Genomic DNA, 21,082 nt, shown 5'->3' with positions numbered 1-21,082 from the left:
ACATAAAAACCTCAGGTACGCTCTTACTCAGATGGATTGACCATCATCTTATTGGCTCGAGACACTAAAATACCAAGGTTTCCTTTCCATTATTTTTGTGTATTATATATTGTTTTGAAATAAGTAGGAAAACAAAAATTTTAAAATCTTGTTAACTATTATGAAGTTATCTTCTGTTCTTTTATTTTTAGGAGAAGAGCTTTTCTCTGTTAAGAACTGGGTATGAAATGAAAAATATGTTGTAGTTTGTTATCATCCTATAGAAAATAGGCTTATCAAGATAAAATCCAATGACTTTCTTACTATTAAAATTGCCTTGGGGCTGATCTCAAATTAATATATTATTTTTGTCTCCTTTTTGTCATAAACTCATGCAGTTCATTTACTAGTAAAAAAAAAAATAGTGGTTACTTGGCAGATTTTTTCTGTGGTCTTTTAAGGAAGACCAACCTTTTTAGGACTTATATATATTGATTTATTAGTACTCTCCTAACTTTGAGAAATTGAGTATTTGAGTAGATGGGGGAGCATAATAGACAAAATCTTGTCATAGATGAATCTCTGTTAGATAATCGTTTATTTCTAAATTCTGCTTTTCTATTTGCCAATGAGATATGAATGACTCTTTAACATGTTTTGATAATTTTTCTTTTGACTTGGGGGAAGTTCGGGTTTATATACTGTTTAATATTGTAACTAAATTCAAGGATCGTTTATTTAAAATCTTACGAGGCCTGGTGCTATGAGAATATTAATATCAAGTAGACTCAGTGTCTACTGTCACAGAGATCATAGTCTCACAAGAGAAGAGAAACATAACAATATCATGATGAAATAGTGAATCACTGGAAATATATGTAAGTGGCTGGCATGATGAGTAGGTTAATTGGGGAATATAAGTCAAAGGGGTCTAGAAAGAGCTTGTATCTGAACTTGGATTTAAATAGCTGATTAGTCAATGTGGTTGTATGAAAAATAAAAGTTAAGAAAATCAACCTTCTTCACAGTTCGCAAGCTATTTCCACTTTTGCAGAGGTAGTGTTGATATGTGCGAGCCCAGGGCTTAGCAGCACAGTTCTCCACATGGAGCATGCCCTAAGCAACCCTACAAGACTCCGGAAAGTGTCCTAGGCTGCACGTTGCATCTCCAGCCTTAGAGGACTAGAGGAAATGTCTTTGCCTCCACAGGAGCCCCGTCCTGGTTTTCCAGTGCACCCACCGCCACGTGATCTGCTTAGACTGCTTCCACCTGTACTGCGTGACCAGACTCAACGATCGGCAGTTTGTCCACGACTCGCAGCTTGGCTACTCTCTGCCTTGCGTGGGTAAGTCTAGCATTGTTTCCTCCATTTCTAATTGATTAAGAACAGAAAAAGGAGAATTGTTGATATAAAACTATCTTAAATATACCCAATTCCCTAATGAGGAATTGAAAATCCAGAATCTATTTGATCATGGTTGGGCAAGAAAACGAATGTTTAAATCACAATATAAAACCCTAGGGTTTGAAGGACCTGTGTTGAACTAGAAAATGTACAATCTACATAAAGGCATTGAAAATAAATTTTAAAATATTATTTAGCCAGTGTATACAAAGTATGTCTATCAATTCACCCTGAAAAGAGAGATTTATTAACCTCGATTTAGAGCAATTTTTTATCATATACCTCTATTGCTAAAAATTTTGAACACCTACATAAATATTATATGAAAGAACATGTATTTAAAAAGAAAGAATGATACAAACCTGAAATATCTGTTTAAATGTTTTCTGTCTTCCAACATTGCAAAACATCCTTTACTTGCGCTATATCATTAGATGTATTTTTTTTATGAGGTGAAATTCACATAAAATACAATTAACCATTTTAAAGTGTACAATTCAGTGGCCTTTTTTGCTTTAATATTGTTATGCAGTGACTACCACCTCTTTCTAGTTTCAAAACTTTTTCATCACTGCATAATAATATTCTATATCCATTAAGTAGTCACCTCCCATTCTCTATTTCCCCCATCATTTGGCAAGCACTAATCTGTTTTGGGTTTTTTGCCTTATGGACTTGCCAATTCTAAATATTCATATAAAAGCAATCACAAAATCTGTGACCTTTTGTGTCTGCCTCTTTTTCACTTGGCATGTTCTTGACATTCATCCAAGTTGTGATAGGGATCCGTCCTTTGTTATTTTTGTGGCTGAATAGTATTTCACTATATGGATATACCATAATGTATTGACCCATTCATCCACTGGTGTGCATCGTCTCCGTCTTCCGGCTGGTATCAGTGATGCTGTTATAGACATTTGAATACTTGTCTCTGTCTGGATGTGTGTTTTCCCTTCTCTTGGAGTGCAGTTTTGAGATCATATGGTAATTCTGCCTCGTAAGGAACCAACAAACTAGCTTCCATAGTTGCTTCATCAGGTTACATTTCCACTACGACAAACAAGGGTTCTTATCTCTCTACATCCTCACCAACACTTGCTATTAATATTTTCTATTTTTTAAGTAGCCATCTTGTTAAGTATAAAGTGGTATCTCATGGTTTTGATTTGCATTTCCTTCGTGACCAGTGATGTTGAATGTCTTCTCATATGCTCATTTGCCATTTGTATATCTTCTTTGGAGAAACGTCTGTTCAAATCCTTGGCCTGTTTTTAGTTGGGTTGTTTGTCTTTTAGTTGTTAAGTTGTAAGAGCTCTTTATTTATTCTGGATACTAGAGCCTCACCGTTACATGATTTGCAAGCATTCCTCCCATTCTGTGTCTTTCCACTTTCTTTACCATGTCCTTTGATACACAAAAGTTTTAAACTTTGATAAAGTCCAATTTATATTTTCTTTTGTTGCTTGTGCCTTGGATGTCAAATTTTAGAATATAGTGCCAAATCCCATTTCATGAAGATTTATCCCTATGCTTTTTCTAATAGCTTAGCTCTTATATTTAGGTCATTGATTCCTTTTAAGTTAATTTCTGTATATGGAGTGTGGCGGGGAATCTGGTTCCTTCAAAATAGGAAATGGCATTTAGAAATCACAGTCCTAGGGCTTGGTGTGCTCACTGTTAGCAGGTTGGTCACTCTTTCTAGCTGAAAGAGCTGGGAGACATGCATTTTTTAAAAGGTAAAAACTGTATTTATACTGACATGCACTTTATATCCAGGGTTATGGAATTCTTACTTGAAGTCACTGATCTTAAAACTGTCATTGCTTCCTCCCTTAGCAAAAAATCTTATTACGGAGTGATATTAACATAATTACTCATTTGTCTCATTTCATAATACGTATACAATAGTATCTGTTTCAGAATACCAACACCATCACCAAAGTGTGATTACTGAAAACAGTGTTAATGCAGTTTGTTTTGTCATTAGGGTATATTGTTATAGAGGTATAGAGTCATGTACAGTTACTGTATAATTATGTCACCAATTTCACACATATTTTTAACTATTTTTAAAATGTGTTTTGTTTTTATAGTTTATATTTTTATATTTATACAAAATATTAACATGATTGCAAAGTCAAAGCTATGAAATAATTATATTCAAAACAATATGACTTTTATTACCGTTCCCTTCGATATTCCTTTTCTCTACAATGTATGTGTAGACCTTTGTTTGAAAAAGCTCCTACTTTAAAACACATAAGCAGATTATAGATGATGTAGATTGAGGAGTTTGCATCATCTTCTTAAGTAAAAAGTAGAATACTATATATATTTCCTTTTCCTTTTTTTTACCTGCATGTGCATTATATATTCTGTAGATCTCGCCCTAGTAATATGTGTATATTTTCTTCATGGAAAAAGTAACATTATTGAATTCCATTGTGTGGTTATACTTTACTGTTCCGATATTTGGTAAACAGTTTTCATTTTTTTAGTTACAAATATTGGTACAAACAATAGGCTTGTGTGCACACGTATTTTCATGGTCTTGATCAGAGTATCACCGAGATGGAGTCCGAGAGTGGGATTGCTGTATTGAAGGGAAAAATATGTATTTATTTTTATGTTTCCAAACTCTTCTCCCCAAAAGTATGCTGTCTTCCATTCTCACCAGTGACGTGTAAGAGCAGCAGGTCCCACACCCCCTCACCCGCAGAGCAGCCGCAGGACTCTGGGGGCCACTTTCCAATCTTACCTTTGCCAAAGTGGCATTTCCACATGCATATTTTTTCTTATTTTGAACGAGGCTGACTATCTTAAGTTTAAGATCCTTCTACACTTCTTTTTCTCCATCACTTAAAAAAATCTCACCTTTTTCTCCAGGGATAGGCTAAGTGAATATATTCTTTATTTTTTTCTTCAGAAGTATTTTCTGTAGAGGACACATTTGACAGTCCCTTACAGCAACAGGAAAAGCTAACAGGGTTCAATCTCTTATATTTTTATAAAGAACGTGTGTCAACTAGCTTTTACTTCGCTATTGCTTTGCCAAAGGATAACTGACAGCTTCTAAGTGAAATAAAATATTTGCCTGGTTAAGCTGTATCTCACTGAAATACATTATACGAATTTACTATGGTCTAGTTATCTTTTAAATACCTTTTTTTTTTACATTAACTGTGTTAATGACATTTTTATACCTCTATGCATTCCTGAGTTCATCTTCATTTTAACTGTGAATGAGGTAGGGAATGAATGAATTTTAAATATGCTTACTTTGTATGTTTTTTTTGGGGGGGGGGAAATCCTTTCAAATATTTTTGTGACTGTATCTACTTTATTACCAGTCATATAAATGTAATATTCCATAAAGTTTTGCTTTTATTTTTTAAAATGCCACTTACTATTGAGAAAGGATCTTCTCTAACACATCTTTGCTTTCGTGTTTAATAGGAGGCAGAAAGCTGCCTCTCTGTATATTTTGTTATTAAAAGAGAATGTGGCAAATAACCACAAACTGAGACAGGCTAGAAGCCATTCTCAGTTCAGTTCAGTCGCTCAGTCATGTCTGACTCTTTGCGACCACATGAATCCCAGCACGTCAGGCCTCCCTGTCCATCACCAACTCCCGGAGTTCACTCAGATTCGCGGCCATCGAATCAGTGATGCCATCCAGCCATCTCATCCTTGGTTGTCCCCTTCTCCTCCTGCCCCCAATCCCTCCCAGCATCAGAGTCTTTTCCAATGAGTCAACTCTTCGCATCAGGTGGCCAAAGTACTGGAGCTTCAGCGTTAGCATCATTCCTTCCAAAGAAATCCCAGGGTTGATCTCCTTCAGAATGGACTGGTTGGATCTTCTTGCAGTCCAAGGGACTCTCAAGAGTCTTCTCCAACACCACACTTCAAAAGCATTAATTCTTCGGCACTCAGCCTTCTTCACAGTCCAACTCTCACATCCATACATGACCACAGGAAAAACCATAGCCTTGACTAGACAGACCTTAGTCAGCAAAGTAATGTCTCTCCTTTTGAATATACTATCTAGGTTGGTCATAACTTTTCTTCCAAGGAGTAAGCATCTTTTAATTTCATGGCTGCAGTCACCATCTGCAGTGATTTTGGAGCCCCAAAAAATAAAGTCTGACACTGTTTCCACTGTTTCCCCATCTATTTCCCATGAAGTGATGGGACCGGATGCCATGATCTTAGCTTTCTGAATGTTGAGCTTTAAGCCAGCTTTTACACTCTCCTCTTTCACTTTCATCAAGAGGCTTTTTAGCGGCTCTTTACTTTCTGCCATAAGGGTGCTATCATCTGCATATCTGAGGTTATTGATATTTCTCCCGGCAATCTTGATTCCAGCTTGTATTTCTTCCAGTCCAGCGTTTCTCATGATGTACTCTGCACATAAGTTAAATAAGCAGGGTGATAATATACAGGCTTGATGTACTCCTTTTCCTATTTGGAACCAGTCTGTTGTTCCATGTCCAGTTCTAACCATTCTACTGGGTAGTAAACCCCCTGCACTGCACAGCTCATGCCGATGCTTGCTTCTTCATATCCTCTAGGTATTTTAATATGTGTCTCCAAAAGTGCTTACTCATACCAAAATACAGTTCAGCTTGTCACAGTATTCCTTGCTGTGTATTATTTCAGCCTTCTTTATTTTATAATTTGAGGACTCAAATTATATTATCAATATTTAACATATTATGTGAAAACAGGTTCTTTAATGCTATTGTAGTTTCTTGTTGTTGTGAAAGACAACCTGAATTGTCTTGACTGTTTGCTCAACAGAGGTGCTCCTCAGATTTATCACTTGCTTAGTTTTTAAGTGTCGTGCTATGCGTTGTAGCTTCACGCCTTCCTCAGTTTATATCTCAGAGCTTATTATATTCAAAAGATGAAGTGCCCTGTTAAGGGTGATGGCTCCTCACATTGTTGAGGACTACTGTTTTCTCCTTTGGCTTCTGCTTACTTAGTTAGTACTATCTTTAGTTTTTTATTTTTTAATTTGGCCACTGTGAATTTTATTTATTTATTTATTGTGTGAGCATTTAATTTATTTTTTAGGTTTAGAATTTATTTTTATTTTTTAATTTTTTTAATTTTACTTCACAATACTGTATTGGTTTTGCCATACATCAACATGGTGGTATGGGGAGGGAGGTGGGAGGGGTGGTTCAGGATTGGGAACACGTGTACACGAGTACCTCTTTAATTCATGGTTTCTCTGCAAGAAGCTCGAATCTTTTAAAGTCACTTAAGTATTTAACAGAGTTGGTTGGATGAACATGAGAGAATTCATCGCTAATTCATTTTAGCCAAGGGTAGATAATGCTCTGCCAAAGGGAACTGATAAAACAGGGCTTTCTAGGAGGCTGTTTTGTAGGGCTCCCCTGCCCCTCAGGATGTCCCCCATACAGTTCATGACATGTGGTTATTTGATTTGCAGACCAAGGTATGAGATACCAGCATAAGCCCTAATAGGAACCGCCAGAAACCAGTGAGTCACTTGCACATATCCGTGGGTGTGGACAAAGCACTGGAGAAGCCAAATTCAAATCCTGACTCTGAGACTCACTCCCTGTGTTATTTAGGGCAAGTTACTTAACCTTGATTTGCCTCAGTTATACTTTAAGGTAAAATAGGGGCAGTACAGTAACATCTAGCTTATACATTGTTATGTAGATGAATTAAAATAATGCCGCATCAAGCACTTTTCAGTTAAATGCTGAAGACGCTGGGCGCATGGTGAATATTGGCTTTGGTTACTTTGTTGCTACTTAAGCATGCATTCCACAGTGTATATAAAATGTGTCTGTGCATACATGTGTATGCTGACAAAGGAGCATGTATTTAAACATTCTTTATTTTATTTATTTATTTTTTACAATATATTTAACTGTAGGTTGATGTTTCCTGCAATTTAATGCATAAAATCAGCCAATTATCAAGCATTACTCACCTCTCCAAGCTGTCTGGCCATCTTTTCCCCTTGGTTTATTTGACTTTGACTTGACTCTGAGGATGGAACAAGACACGTACTATAAAGTCGTAACTTAACAGAAATGGAAAATCAAAGCTTTTTGAACTATAAATAGAAACAGCAGACTATCAGAAACAAGAATTTATCAAACCCATGTTATTTCCATGGCACAGTCTGCTCCCAAGGTGGGGTTAATTTAAAAGTTATGTTAATTAACATCTATGAGTCTTATTAAAAAAACTTAGTATATATGAAAAGCAAAAAATCATGGTCAGTTTCCATAAGGGAACTGCAGCTTTGTGGGAGCTGGGTTACTCCAGCAAGGCTCAGAGTCTACACCAGATCCACACAGTGAGGTCAGTGTGTTACTGGTCCCGTGCAACAGGGAGCTGTGAAGCGTCTTCTTGACTGCCCTTGGACGACCTCAGCAGTTCCGTGTAAAATGACTGGACCGCAAGAGTCAGAGCCAGGGTTATCACTGGCTTTGGACGCTTCGGAGCACCTCTTATTGGTTTCTCTGAGATGTACATTAACCTTTCCACCATGTCAGTTTAAAACGCCCTGTCAAATGGTTTTAGGACCCTGTGATGACTACTAGCTTTTTTGCAGATTATAATTCTTCCAAGAAAATTAAAGCAAGATTAGTTTATAGAAGCAAGGGGCATTTACTGATAAATTCATAACTTTCTAATTTTTATTTTATATTAAAATAGATTAATAATGTGTTAGTTTCAGGTGTACTGCAAAATGATTCAGTTATATATATATATATTCGTCTTCAATTTTTTTTCCAATTTAGGTTATTACAAGATGCTGAGCAGAGTTTCCTGTGCTTATACACTAGATCCTTGTTGATCATCTTTCTTAGATATAGTAGTGTGTATGTGTCCATCCCAAACTCCCAGTGTATCCCTTCCTTTTAACTACAAAGTGGAAGTGAAAGTGGCTCAGTCGTGTCCGACTCTTTGTGACCCCACGGACTATGCAGTCCATGGGATTCTCCAGGCCAGAATACTGGTGTGGGGAGCCTTTCCCTCCTCCAGGGGATCTTCTCAACCCAGGGATCAAACCCAGGTCTCCCACATTGCAGGCGGATTCTTTACCAGCTGAGCCAGCAGGGAAGCCCTTTTAACTATGAAGTTCGGGTGGAACCACAAGTGACGAGTGCTCTCACAGTGGGCATGCAGCTTGAATTCACTCCTTCAGTTTCTGGCTGTGGGTTTTGCATCAAGAGGTAAATGGAAGACTCACTGGTAATTAAAATTTGAATTTGCTTGGTGGTTATATTCCTACTTTGATGCTCACAAAAAGCATGTGTTATTTTGTTAGTGTGACATGGGTATGATGTCAAATAGGTGTCTATCTCTTGCACAGCCCTGTTTGAGTTTGTTCTTCCTCACTTTGTGGTAAATGCAGCTATTTAACCCTCACACCTCCCCAAATCTATACAATACAGCCCTTTCCTTAAAATCCATTATTTAGTATATCCAGAACCTAGGAAACAAGCCATTCGTTAATGTTTGAATAGTGACATTATGAGTAAAATGTCAGTTTTTTACTTCCCTGGTGGCTCAGACATTAAAAAGTCAGCGTGCAATGCAGGAAACCTGGGTTCAATCCCTGGGTTGGGAAGATCCCCTGGAGATGGAAATGGCAACCCACTCCAGTATTCTTGCCTGGAAAAGCCCATGGATGGAGGAGCCTGGTAGGCTACAATCCATGGATCGCAAAGAGTCAGACACAGCCGAGCTACTAACACACACACACACACACACACACACACACGAGTAAAAAACACAGATTAACACAGATCAGTTTTCTGGGACTATTAACTACATATCAACAAGTAGAGATTGTAAGTAGAATTAGGAAACAAATAAATATTTTTCAAATTACACTGGTTCCATATAAGCTATGAGAGAGCTAGAGAAAGCAGTTATTTCTTTTGCTTTGTGACTCACATACCAAATGTCCAGCTAACAGTATCCATATAAATCCACATTTCTGCATAAAAGTCCAATACCCCTTACCCTCAAAACGTCTGTAATAAGATGTTCTTTTTTCTAAACCTGATCTTTCAAATCTTTTCGTACCTCCTTAAGCTAAATGCCTTCAAAGGTCAATTTTAGACAGACGCATTCTTCAAGGTGTGACCAGTCAACAGTGAACCAACTATTTCCATTGCTATAATTTTTATGATGAACAATTAAAACTGGTTCAAAATACCATTCAAGTAGAAACCCTGCTTCTTTTGTATGAGCTCCTCATTTGACCAGAATTTATGTTATGCTTTATAAGAGTGGAATGCTGAATTTTATTGCCCTGATAGTTAAAAATAAGTTATGATTAGAGCCCTTACTGAGTACTTTCCCTGTATAAGGTCCCACTGGGATGCTTACATACATACGTTCATTTAATCCCCACAAAGCCCTATTGGGCTGGATGTTGTCATTCTTCCAGTTTAGAGATGAAGCATTTGAGGCTCACAGAAGTTAACTAAACAGCACATGGTATCGCAGCTGGTATGTAACAGAACCGGTATTTATTCAGCTAGCTGTGGCTCTAGGAGTGTGCTCTTAATCACTAATTCAGTTCAGTTCAGTTCAGTCACTCAGTCGTGTCTGACTCCTTGCGACCCCATGAATCGCAGCACACCAGTCCTCCCCGTCCATCACCAACTCCCGGAGTTCACCCAAATTCATGTGCATCGAGCCAGTGATGCCATCCAGCCATCTCATCCTCTGTCATCCCCTTCTGAAGACCCTTGAGAATCCCTTGCACTGCAAGGAGATCCAACCAGTCCATTCTAAAGGAAATCAGTCCTGAATATTCATTGGAAGGACTCGTGCTGAAGCTGAAACTCCAATACTTTGGCCACTTGATGTGAAGAATTGGCTCATTGGAAAAGACCCTGATGCTGGGAAAGATTGAAGAGGGGGAAAAAGAGGATGACAGAGGATGAGATGGTTGGATGGTATCACCGACTCAATGGAGATGAGTTTGAATAAGCTCCAGAAGTTGGTGATGAAAAGGGAAGCCTGGTGTCCATAGGGGTCACCAAAGAGTCAGAGCTGACTGAGGGACTGAACTGAGCAGAACTGAACTGATGTAACAGAGCCGGTATTGAGTCAGCTAGCTGTGGCTTTAGAAGTGTGCTCTTAATCACTATACAAGTCGATAAGCCTGTAAACACCGCAGTACCATACCTCTAAAAGCTCTATGGGAAAGAGCATCAAGGGAAAAGTGTCTCTAATTCTGGGGCACTTTTTCATATTTAAACCAGCAGCAAACTTGACAAGTAGGAATTCTCTGTATTTTTCCGAGGAAGAAATAAAGGCTCAGTAGGATTGAGTGGCAGCCTCACAGAGTCAGGAAGGGTTGAGCTGAGATTTCAGCCCAGCTGGTTGCACCGAAGCTCTGTGTTTCTCCCCACGCCCACCCTGCTCCTCTCTGGACTCTGCTTCTCAACCTGCACTGCAGATTTCAATAACATGGCAGTTTGTTTGTTTGTTAATTTTCAGTCGGAGGATAGTTGCTTTATAATGTTGTGTTGGCTTCCGCCATACTGTGAAGATGGCACAAGCCCAGTGCCCGGGCCAGGCCTGAGGCCACCTGGATGGAGACCTCTGGAGGCATGCCGGGGTCCAGCCCCGGTGGATCCAGGGTAATTCGAAGGGGAGACGGAATTGGCGTCCTAGGAAAAAACTTATTTAATTACAGATATATAGAGAGATTAGAAACGGATAGTGTAGTAGGAAATATTAGTGGAGAAAAAGAGGCTGAATAACTTGGTTTACCTGGAATACCAATCAAACTCAGTACCCACGCTCCAGATGGAAATTCAGCCAGAAGGGGAGAGAAAGAACGACATGGGGGAATCAGTCTTTCCAGAAACTGATCCGATTTCTTTATTTTTCAGGTTTGCTTATATACTTTTTGTTATACATAGGGATGAATACAGAGTAACGCGGGGGTCAGCAGACCGGACCCTTGTCAAAATCAGGTGCTCATATAAATGTATACAAAGGTCTTATGGGTTTTACATCAACTTCTGGCCATGAGGCCTGCTGACATTTTATGGCCCTTTTTGATAACGGTCAGTTAACCAGAAAACTTATTTTTTCCAGGGGTGATTTTTTCTTAAACCAGGCGCCACCCTCCAAATAAAGTTGCATTCCTATAGAGTGAGGGTGTAGTGGGTTACAATTAAGGAAGGAATTTACTTAGCCTAAGGTTTAACATGATTAATCTTAAAGGTTAATACTTATTTTTCCTATATGCTAGTTATATTCATTATAAGGGCAGGGAATATGGAGATTTAGCAGCAAATATTGGCTCAACAAATGAAAACCCTTCACCAATATAATTTCTAATCAATCTACTATACTATACTAATAATTTTGTAGCTTCTCAAAAGAGTCTGTATTTAGAAAGTTTTAAAGCATCTCGTGCCTCTCACGGTTGGGAGGCTGTAAACAATCACATGTGGCCAGACGAACCTGGTCAGGCAGGCTAGAGAACTTTCAGAAGAGTTTGTAAGTTGAAACACTCTTGTCACACCCAGGAATTTTTATTAACTGGAGCTGCAAGTTAACTCCTTCTCCAAGAGAGGTGATGATGGGAGAGAGCCCCCCGTAAAGTCAGAAGTGTAGGTGAGAGCATAAAACAGTAAAGTAGGCACTCTGGTTTTGGGGGTAGATGCTCGGTAACAGGGGGTCTCCTGAGGCTTGATCTCGCCTTTGCGTATGCCGAAGCCTCCTTCCTCATGACCGTTGCCATGGGCGGAGTTCCTCACGCTGGCTCCCGGCAGAGGCAGCCCTCTGTATCTGATAGAGGCCCCATGTTTGAGCACTTCTTCTGGGTGAGCATTCTCTGAGTAGTGAGGTATTTTCCATGGGAGACTGTAGCGTTAATAAGCCTGAAAATACTCTCGCTGCTCTTACCTGTTTTCCCACGAGTGAGGTGACTTGCTAACCAGCATAAGGTTTTTCAATAAACATTAAGGGAGTTGAAAAACAGGTGGACAAACACAAGCAAAATGGCCTGTTGCCAGGGCCTCCAACAAACTCTTGCATGAAGTTAAGGGCTTCGGGAAAAACTTCACAATTATTGTGAAATACTGGCTGTGTTTTTGCTGTATCTAGTTATTACATTCCTTGCTAGGAATTAATTTGAGGTGCCAAAGCCCTTTGCAGATCTGCTGTTAACACTGACTGTCACTTATCCACCTTGGTGGGGATTTATATAGATTTATTTTAGAATTCTGGAGAAGGCAATGGCACCCCACTCCAGTACTCTTGCCTGGAAAATCCCATGGGTGAAGGAGCCTGGTGGGCTGCAGTCCATGGGGTCGCTAAGAGTCGGACATGACTGAGCAGCTTCCCTTTCACTTTTCACTTTCATGCATTGGAGAAGGAAATGGCAACCCACTCCAGCGTTCTTGCCTGGAAAATCCCAGGGACGGGGGAGCCTGGTGGGCTTCCGTCTAGGGGGTAGCACACAGTCGGAGACGACTGAAGTGACTTAGCAGCAGCAGCAGCAGCATTTTAGAATTTAGGCTTCCCAGGTGGCGCTAGTGGGAATGAACCCACCTGCCAATGAAGGAGACATAACAGACACAGAATCCTGGGTGTGAAAGATCCCCTGGAGGAGGGCGTGACAACACACTCCAGTATTCTTGCCTAGAGAATCCCCATGGACAGAAGAGCCTGGCAGCCTGCAGTCCATGGGGTCTCAAAAGAGTCAGACATGACTGAAGTGACTTGGCATGCACACATGTCTAAAGAGCAGCTAAAATAAAAACAGAATTTATATGATGAAGACTCTGCAAATTGTGTTTCCCTCTAGTCTGCTGAGTCCTGGTAGCACTGGTGTCCTGCAGCTTTGGGGTGTCCCAGGGCAGCCCCCACCTCCCTATAGTGTGTGGGATGCGAGTGTAACCCCTCTCTGCCTTCAACACTTCATCTCCTTTACCTTTCTCCTCTCAGTTCACTTTTCATACAATTCCCATCTTCGTATAACATGGAATGACACTTTCTTTCTATGTAATATGCTCGTTCACCAACCACAGTCCAACAGTGTCCTAAGTGTCTCAGTCAGTGATTTCACATACGTGCATGCTAAGCATACAGTGGTCATGTATGGATGTGAGAGCTGGACTATAAAGAAAGCTGAGCATCAAAGACTTGATGCTTTTGAACTTAGAGAAGACTCTCGAGAGTCCCTGGGACTGCAAGAAGATCCAACCTGTCCATCCTAAAGGAAATCAGTCCTGAATATTCATTGGAATAACTGATGCTGAAACTGAAGCTCTAATACTTTGGCTACCTGATGCAAAGAACTGGCTCATTGGAAAAGACCTTGATGCTGGGAAAGATTGAAGGAGGGAGAAGGGGATGACAGAGGATGAGATGGTTGGATGGCATTACCAACTTGATGGACATGATTTTGAGCAAGTTCCGAGAGCTGCTGATGGACAGGGAAGCCTGGCGTGCTGCAGTCCATGGGGTCCCAATAAGTCGGACATGAGTGAATGACTAAACTGAACTGAACTGATACTAAATCTATTCAGTCATGTCCCACTCTTTGCAGCCTCGTGGACTATAACCCTTCCAGACTCTTCTGTCCATGGAACTCTCCAGGCAAGAATACTGGAGTGGGCTGCCATGCCCACATAGTTTCTAAAACCGCATCAAAAAGTTGGAAGTATATTAAAAGATAGATCACCAAACAAGGTGTGTAAATGGTCACCACATATACTGAAAACTCATTATAATTAGTTGCTAAAGAATTGCTACTTTAAAGCATAATATATAATATGATGGACATATATTCAAATGAGGTAAAATGTGAATTTGAATATTTCTGAAAAGTGATTTGGCAAGTCGTATTAGAGCTCTGAAATGTTAGCAAACTGCCTAGAAGCCTGTCCATGCACAAATTCTCTAGATGTTGCAAATATTCAAGGGAGCGGGCCCGTGACAAGGGCAGAGGAGGAGACAGGTGCAGGCAGGAGGGTTGAAGGGCAAAGGGGAAAATGGAAGTGAGAACAAACGACAGATTGAGGGGCCTTCCCCCGGCTGGTGAGAGTGAGCTGTGCACAGAATGATCGAACACAATTTACATCTAAATCCTTCAAGAAATTAAAAATCAAAATATACAACCTGTCCTCCTCTTAGCCCCGCAGTTCAGTTCAGTTCAGTCATGTCCTACTCTCTGTGACCCCATGGACTGCAGCACGCCAGGCCTCCCTGTCCATCACCAGCTCCTGGAGCTTAAACTCATGCCCATCGAGTCGGTGATGCCATCCAACCGTCTCATCCTCTGTCATCCCCTTCTCCTCCTGCCTTCAATTTTTGCCAGCATCAGAGTCTTTTTACATGAGTCAGTTCTTCATATCAGGAGGCCAAAGATCTTGACCAATTGTAATAGCCACTGTGAAGGTGGCAGCAGAGGATTCAAGCAGCTGACGAGCTTGCCATCCAAAGCCAATGTTCTTTCTGCCTCAAAATTATTTGAAATTAAATCAAACTTCCTAATTTTCTGAGGATAATGCTGCTAAACTTTTTGTCCTTTCTTTTGGGGGTGGTTTAGTAATTCTGGTAGCTTTCCTTTGGTTTGGATGTATGAGGCATGGGAATGTCAGGATGGTAACCTAACTTCTCTAACAAAATCGAGGCTGATCGGAATGCAGGTTGATTGGCATGGTGTCATGCCCCAGGGCAGGTTGGCTGGAGGTGGGGGTGGGGGGCTGTGCCCCACACCGTCATTCAGGGAGTCAGACTCAGCCTCCGGTTACCTAGGGGTTCTGCTGTTCTCGGCGGCCCCGGAGTCCCCACTGCACCCTTTCACCCAGGCAGGCGGGCAGAGGAAGCCAGAGCAGGAGCATCGAATGGGGGTGGGGGTGGCGGCGGGCGGGGAGGGTTGGTTAGAGCCCATGCCCGGGAATGGCCCCCAGCACTTCGGCCCATAGTCCTTATTCCAGAACTCAGCCGCATGGCCCCACCCAACCGCACAGGGTGAGGGGTGGGAGACCGGGGGGCTTCGGTCTGGCTGTGTGTGCAGGAGGGAAAGCAGACAGGACCGCAAGCCCACAGCCCTCTTTCTCACTGGCAGAGAGGATGGAGGATGTAAAATTTACTGAGTGGCTTTCAGCTTTCCTTTCCCTACCTGAGACCGGCACAATGCTCCATCACGGAGCCTCATTATAAGGAGTGACGGTGCACGGGCAAGGACCGCAGACAGAGCTGTAGAACAGAGCTGATGGCCTTCAGGAGCTCAGTGTAGCCAGATCCACCGGCTCTGTCTGTGAAGGCGGGTGTGGCCTTGGAAAGGCTGCCTGTGTGGAGCCCGCCTTCACTGGGGACCAGAGGCCCACACATCTGTGTGATGCTTGCGTGTATCTCTAGAGTCTTACAAATGAAGGGACTCTGTGCTGCTTTGAGGTGTTACCAGCAGCAGAATTGGTCTGTTTCTGTTCCGGAGGAGCCCCGTGTCCCGGTAAGTGAAAGTGAAAGTGTCGACCGTGTCCGACTCTTTGCGACCCCATAGACTGTCACCCGCCAGGCTCCTCTGTCCATGAAGTTCTCCAGGCAAGAATACTGGAGTAGCTTGGGTCTCCCACATTGCAGATGGATTCTTTACTGTCTGAGCCACCAGGGAAGCCCATGTTCCAGTAAACCTCACCCCAATTCTTACTTTCTCGGGTTTCTACTTTGCAAACCTCCTTTTGCCTTTTCTTGCATCTTATTAAGTAGTTAAAAATAAAATAGCATTTTAAATAACAGAAGTAAAGTGGTAATGCCTTGAATAGCTAGCAGGAGGCAAAAACAATTTCTTTCCACCTACTTCTGCCCTGAACTCTTAACAAGAGCATTCTTCCTTTGTTTAATAAGGTCAAAAGCAAACCATTTTCAAGTATTAATTTATTACTTATCCAAAGAATTCTAGAAAGATGCTTATAAATCCTTAAGATAGCACCAAAAGTTGTTCAGAACAGCTGTCTTTAGTCTTTCTTCTTTTTATTAAAGTGTATATTCCCGTATTCATCTCCCTGGCCTTCTTGGCAGCCAGCATTGTTTTCGAGTCTGGGCACTTGGCATTAAAAGTACAGGAGGTGCTCTCCTGAGGCTGGAAGGATTATAATCAGAGTCAGTACAATGTTAATTGACCTGTAAGTGTATCATTTTAAGTGGCTTGAGGTGTTTGTACCTTTATTATGAGACATACTATGCATACCAGTCCATCCTGAAGGAGATCCGTCCTGGGTATTCATTGGAAGGACTGATGTTGAAGCTGAAACTCCAATCCTTTGGCCACCTGATGCAAAGAGCTGACTCATTGGAAAAGACCCTGATGCTGGGAAAGATTGAGGGCAGGAGAAGGGGATGACAGAGGATGAGATGGTTGGATGGCATTATCGACTCAATGGACATGGGTTTGGGTGGACTCCGGGAGTTGGTGATGGACAGGGAGGCCTGGCGTGCTGCGGTTCACGGGGTCGCAAGGAGTTGGACACGACTGAGTGACTGAACTCAACTGAACTGAACTCTGCATACACAGCAGTGTTTAAACACATTGATATTGTTATGTAGATTTGTATCCTCACGGAGAACCTCTGTAACCACCACCCAAATCAGGAAAAGCCGTACCACCAACAGTCCAGACACCCTCCATGTGCCCTCCTCAATCCCAGCCTCCTCCCTCTTGCCTTGATGCAACTATTATCTTTTTCTGTTTTTGCCACGAGGCATGTGCGATCTTAGTTCCCGGACCAGAGATTGAACCCATGTCCCTTACATTGGAAGCCTGAGTCTTAACTACTGGACCACTAAGGAAAGTGAAAGTCGCTCATTCATCTCCAACTCTTTGCAACCCCATGGACTCCGCTGTCCATGGACTTCTCCAGGCAAGAATACTGGAGTGGGTTGCCATTCCCTTCTCCAGGCAATCTTCTTGATCCAGGGATCAAACCTGGGTCTCCCACATTGCAGATTCTTTACTGTCTGAGCCACCAGGGAAGCGTGAGGACCACCAGGGAAGTCCCGATGCAAATATTATCTTGACTTTTGTGATATTCATTACCTTGCTTTTCCTTGGAACATCACCACCTATGTGTACTTTCCTAAATAATACAAATATTTCCCTGCTTTTAACTTTCAAATTGCTGCTTGACTGGTTTTGCCAAATTTCCTTTACCAGAGGCAGTGTCAATTCCAGTTAAACCTTCAGAAAGCCTCTGAGCACATGAACAGAGTATTCCAGTATTATTATTCCATCATTATTTTTGTTACATATATTGTGTTAATCACACTAGAGAATAGCTTTGTTTCTGTTTATCTTCCTCATCTCAGGTGCTGTCCTGTGTGAAAACAGGTTTTGGTTAGCTTTTTCGGCAGGTGCATTTTGAGTTCCCATTCAGAGATAAAAAGGCAAACTGTAGTAGGGACTCGTCTGACGAGTTACTTGGGCAAGATCGATTTTATCACAATTTAGTAAAAATAAGTCTTACACTTGGATTATGAATTTTTAAAAGTACAGCCTACTAACTGTTAAATATGCTCCTTCATTTGTGAGTAATTCTAGGCTCCACTGTCGACCACTTTGCATTTCATTCCGTGCCCGCTCCACGGCAGCTGTCCCATGCTTTTCATCAGAGCGTTTCAGCCGCTGAGAACCGCCTAAGGAGAGGCCGACTTTCAGCTGCCAAAGAGGCGGCTGGCAGAGGGCAGAGAGTGAGAGACGCCGGGGCCAGACCCTAGCGTCCGCGCTCCTGTGTCTCAGGAAAGAGCTTTACCCTATCTTCATGAGCCACGCGTTTGCTGAGCTTGTCAGTTTTACCCTGAGCAAATTCGGGCTATCTGTGGCCTCTAGGTCCAAGAAAATTTAAGTTTGTTTGAAACAGAAGTTGCTTTGGATTTTAAGTTCACATTTCCTGATTTGGACTAATGTTGCCTTTTTAAAAATAGCTCCAGTTTACTTCCTCATCATCGTCTATAAGCTGTGTTCAATGCCTGCTGGTGAATGGGGTTAGTTCTGTCTGTTACTTTGGCCACTTGAAACATACACACACACTCACACACACACACACACACCCAGTCACCGTGACAAAACTTTATTCTTCCTTAATGTGTGATGTCTTGTATTAATGAGACTTCATGCATAGAAATTGCTATGAGCTGGTGACCTCCAACTATCTTTGAAATAATTAATAATGTGCTTAGAGGGGTTGATTTACATATTCATGAGAGTTTATATCACTGAGTTGCTAAGGAGCACAGTGAAACAATTTAATGCTTTAAATGCAGATCAATTTAGCAAGAGGAGGAGTGGTTTAACATTTTAGTGTCAAGATGGAAATAAATATATGATATCTGAATCAAGTAATTATGTTATATGTTCCCAGGAAAATGTGACCATCTGCCAGGGCATCTTCTATGCTCCATTACTGACTCCACTTAGGAGTTTGGAAAATTACTATTTCTTATAGTTTGAGCTTTTCAAGCTTTTACTAGAAGTCATCTGTCCTGGAGTTATTTATTTATAGAGGGAAACACTGTGTGAAAAGAGTAGAAATAGTGAAAGGGAGGGGGTTAGGGATAGCGTTCGAGGAAGTGGCACCATTCTGTCTGCATTCGCTCTGAAGCCGTCTGCCCTCTCCCCTCCCGTCGCTCCCCCAGCCGCCGGTCATGGGTCTCGCTCCCTCCCCTCCCCCTGCTCCCCCAGCCGCCGGTCATGGATCTCGCTTGCGGTTCCCATGTGAAGGCTTCTGTCATTGTCCCCCTGCTACTGTCACGGTGTGTCTGCTCGACTCCTCTGTATTGCATGGTCGGAGGACGTTATCCGCTCAGTGGACATGAGCTTGAACAGCTCTGGGAGGTGGTGAAGGACAGAGCAGCCTGGCCTGCTGCAGCCCTTGGGGTCTCGAAGAGTTGGACATGACTGAGCAGCTGCACAACAATGCTGGATTAGACTTTTAGGGCCACCACAGCAAGATGCTACGGACTGGGTGGCTTAAACAGCAGAAATCTATGCTCTCACAATGAAGAGGAGGCTGGCACCCCGAGGGCAAGGTGCCAGCAGCTTTGGTTTCTGGGGAGGACTCTCCCCCTGGCCTGGGGACCGCTGCTGTCACGCCGTGTGTCCCCTCACATGGTCATCTCACCGTGTGTACAGCCGTGGGGTCTCCGTGTCTGCTCATGTCCTTTTGTAAGGACATGAGTCAGGTCAGACTAGAGCCCACCCTAATGCTCTCATAGCTTCTGGTTACCTCTTAGGGCTCCATCTCCAAATACGGTCACATTCTGAGGTTGGGGGCTTCAGCATATGAATTTTTGAGCGACACAAATTCATCTGTAACAGCCACCTGTGAGACTCTGAAGCAGCTTCTGAATACTTGGCCCCCCAGAGCCTGAGACCGCCCCACTGAACATGGGCCCTGTGAACATGCTCTGCTCCTGAGCTGCGGTTTGTTCTTCATGCCTCGTCACCCCCACTCCCCGCCACCAGGACTCAGCCGTGTCTGGTTTCCCAGGTAGCAACATCCGTGTGCCTGAGGAATGCAGGAAATTTTTTTGCCAATTATCTAATTTTAAAATCTGGGCTCCCTGACAAACATTTCAGGGAGGATCCTCTGAACTTTTCCATCCTTTGTGAAAATAAAAATACAGTAACCATCTCTGAGATGGAGGTGGTCAGGATAGCACTCGCAGCCCTCAGTCTTTGGTTCCCTCAAACCAAGGCCCCTGAAGAAAGCTCAGCTGGATACTGTACTCTAAAGGGCTGTAACCAACAGAACCAGAATATCACAGCTGACTCACAAATGCAGCTCAATTCGCAGTTCAGTTCAGTCGCTCAGTCGAGTCCAACTCTTTGTGACCCCATAGACTGCAGCACGCCAGGCCTCCCTGTCCATCACCAACTCCTGGAGTTCACTCAAACTCACATCCTTTGAGTCGGTGATGCCATCCAGTCATCTCATCCTCTGTCGTCCCCTTCTCTTTCTGCCCACAATCCCTCCCAGCATCAGGGTCTTTCCCAATGAGTCAGTTCTTCACATCAGGTGGCCAAAGTATTGGAGTTTCAGCTTCAGCATCAGTCCTTCCATTGAACACCCAGGACTGATTTCCTTCAGGATGGACTAGTTGGATCTCCTTGTAGTCCAAGGGACTCTCAAGAGTCTCCTCCAACACCACAGTTCAAAAGCATCAATTCTTCGGTGCTCAGATTTCTTTGAAGTCCTGTTCTCACATCCATACGTGACTACTGGAAACACCACAGCCTTGACTAGATGGACCTTTGTTGGCAAAGTAATGCCTCTGCTTTTTAATATGCTGTCTAGGTTGGTCAAAATTTTTCTTCCAAGGAGTAAGCGTCTTTGAATTTCCTGGCTGCAGTCACCGTCTGCAGTGATTTTGGAGCTCATCTAGTCTGGGGCAAGTGGGTGGGCGGTGGGGGATGCTTTCCTTTAAAGTGGTGCTTGTATCTTTTGTCTCTGCCATCCCATTAGGGCTTATCACTTACCTTTGAGTTCACACTGACCCCCACATGCACGGTCCAGCTGGCAAAGGGGAAAGAAGTGATAGAGGGGACATGCCTCTTTCATTATCTCCCCAGCCTGGGCGTGGCTCACGTCTGCTCATTCATTGGCTAGCACATCGCCGTGTGGCCTTGTGGGCTGCAAAGGAGCCTGGGAAATGAGGTCTAG

At 42.4% G+C, this 21,082-nt stretch overlaps 1 protein-coding gene across 1 annotated transcript in view; it reads left to right on the top strand.

The window, feature by feature from the left end:
* The window catches only part of PARK2 (parkin RBR E3 ubiquitin protein ligase), a 1,213,425-nt gene that overhangs the window by 771,699 nt on the left and 420,644 nt on the right, over nt 1–21,082 (top strand). The window contains exon 7 of the mRNA XM_018053444.1: nt 1,189–1,325. Coding sequence (XP_017908933.1) covers nt 1,189–1,325 — 137 coding nt within the window. The remainder of the gene's footprint in view (nt 1–1,188; nt 1,326–21,082) is intronic.

The sequence above is a fragment of the Capra hircus genome, chromosome 9 (assembly GCF_001704415.2).
Source record: "Capra hircus breed San Clemente chromosome 9, ASM170441v1, whole genome shotgun sequence".
Lineage (NCBI taxonomy): Eukaryota > Metazoa > Chordata > Mammalia > Artiodactyla > Bovidae > Capra > Capra hircus.
The sequence above is the reverse complement of the archived record's forward strand: the minus strand, read 5'-3'. Positions and strand labels throughout refer to the sequence as shown.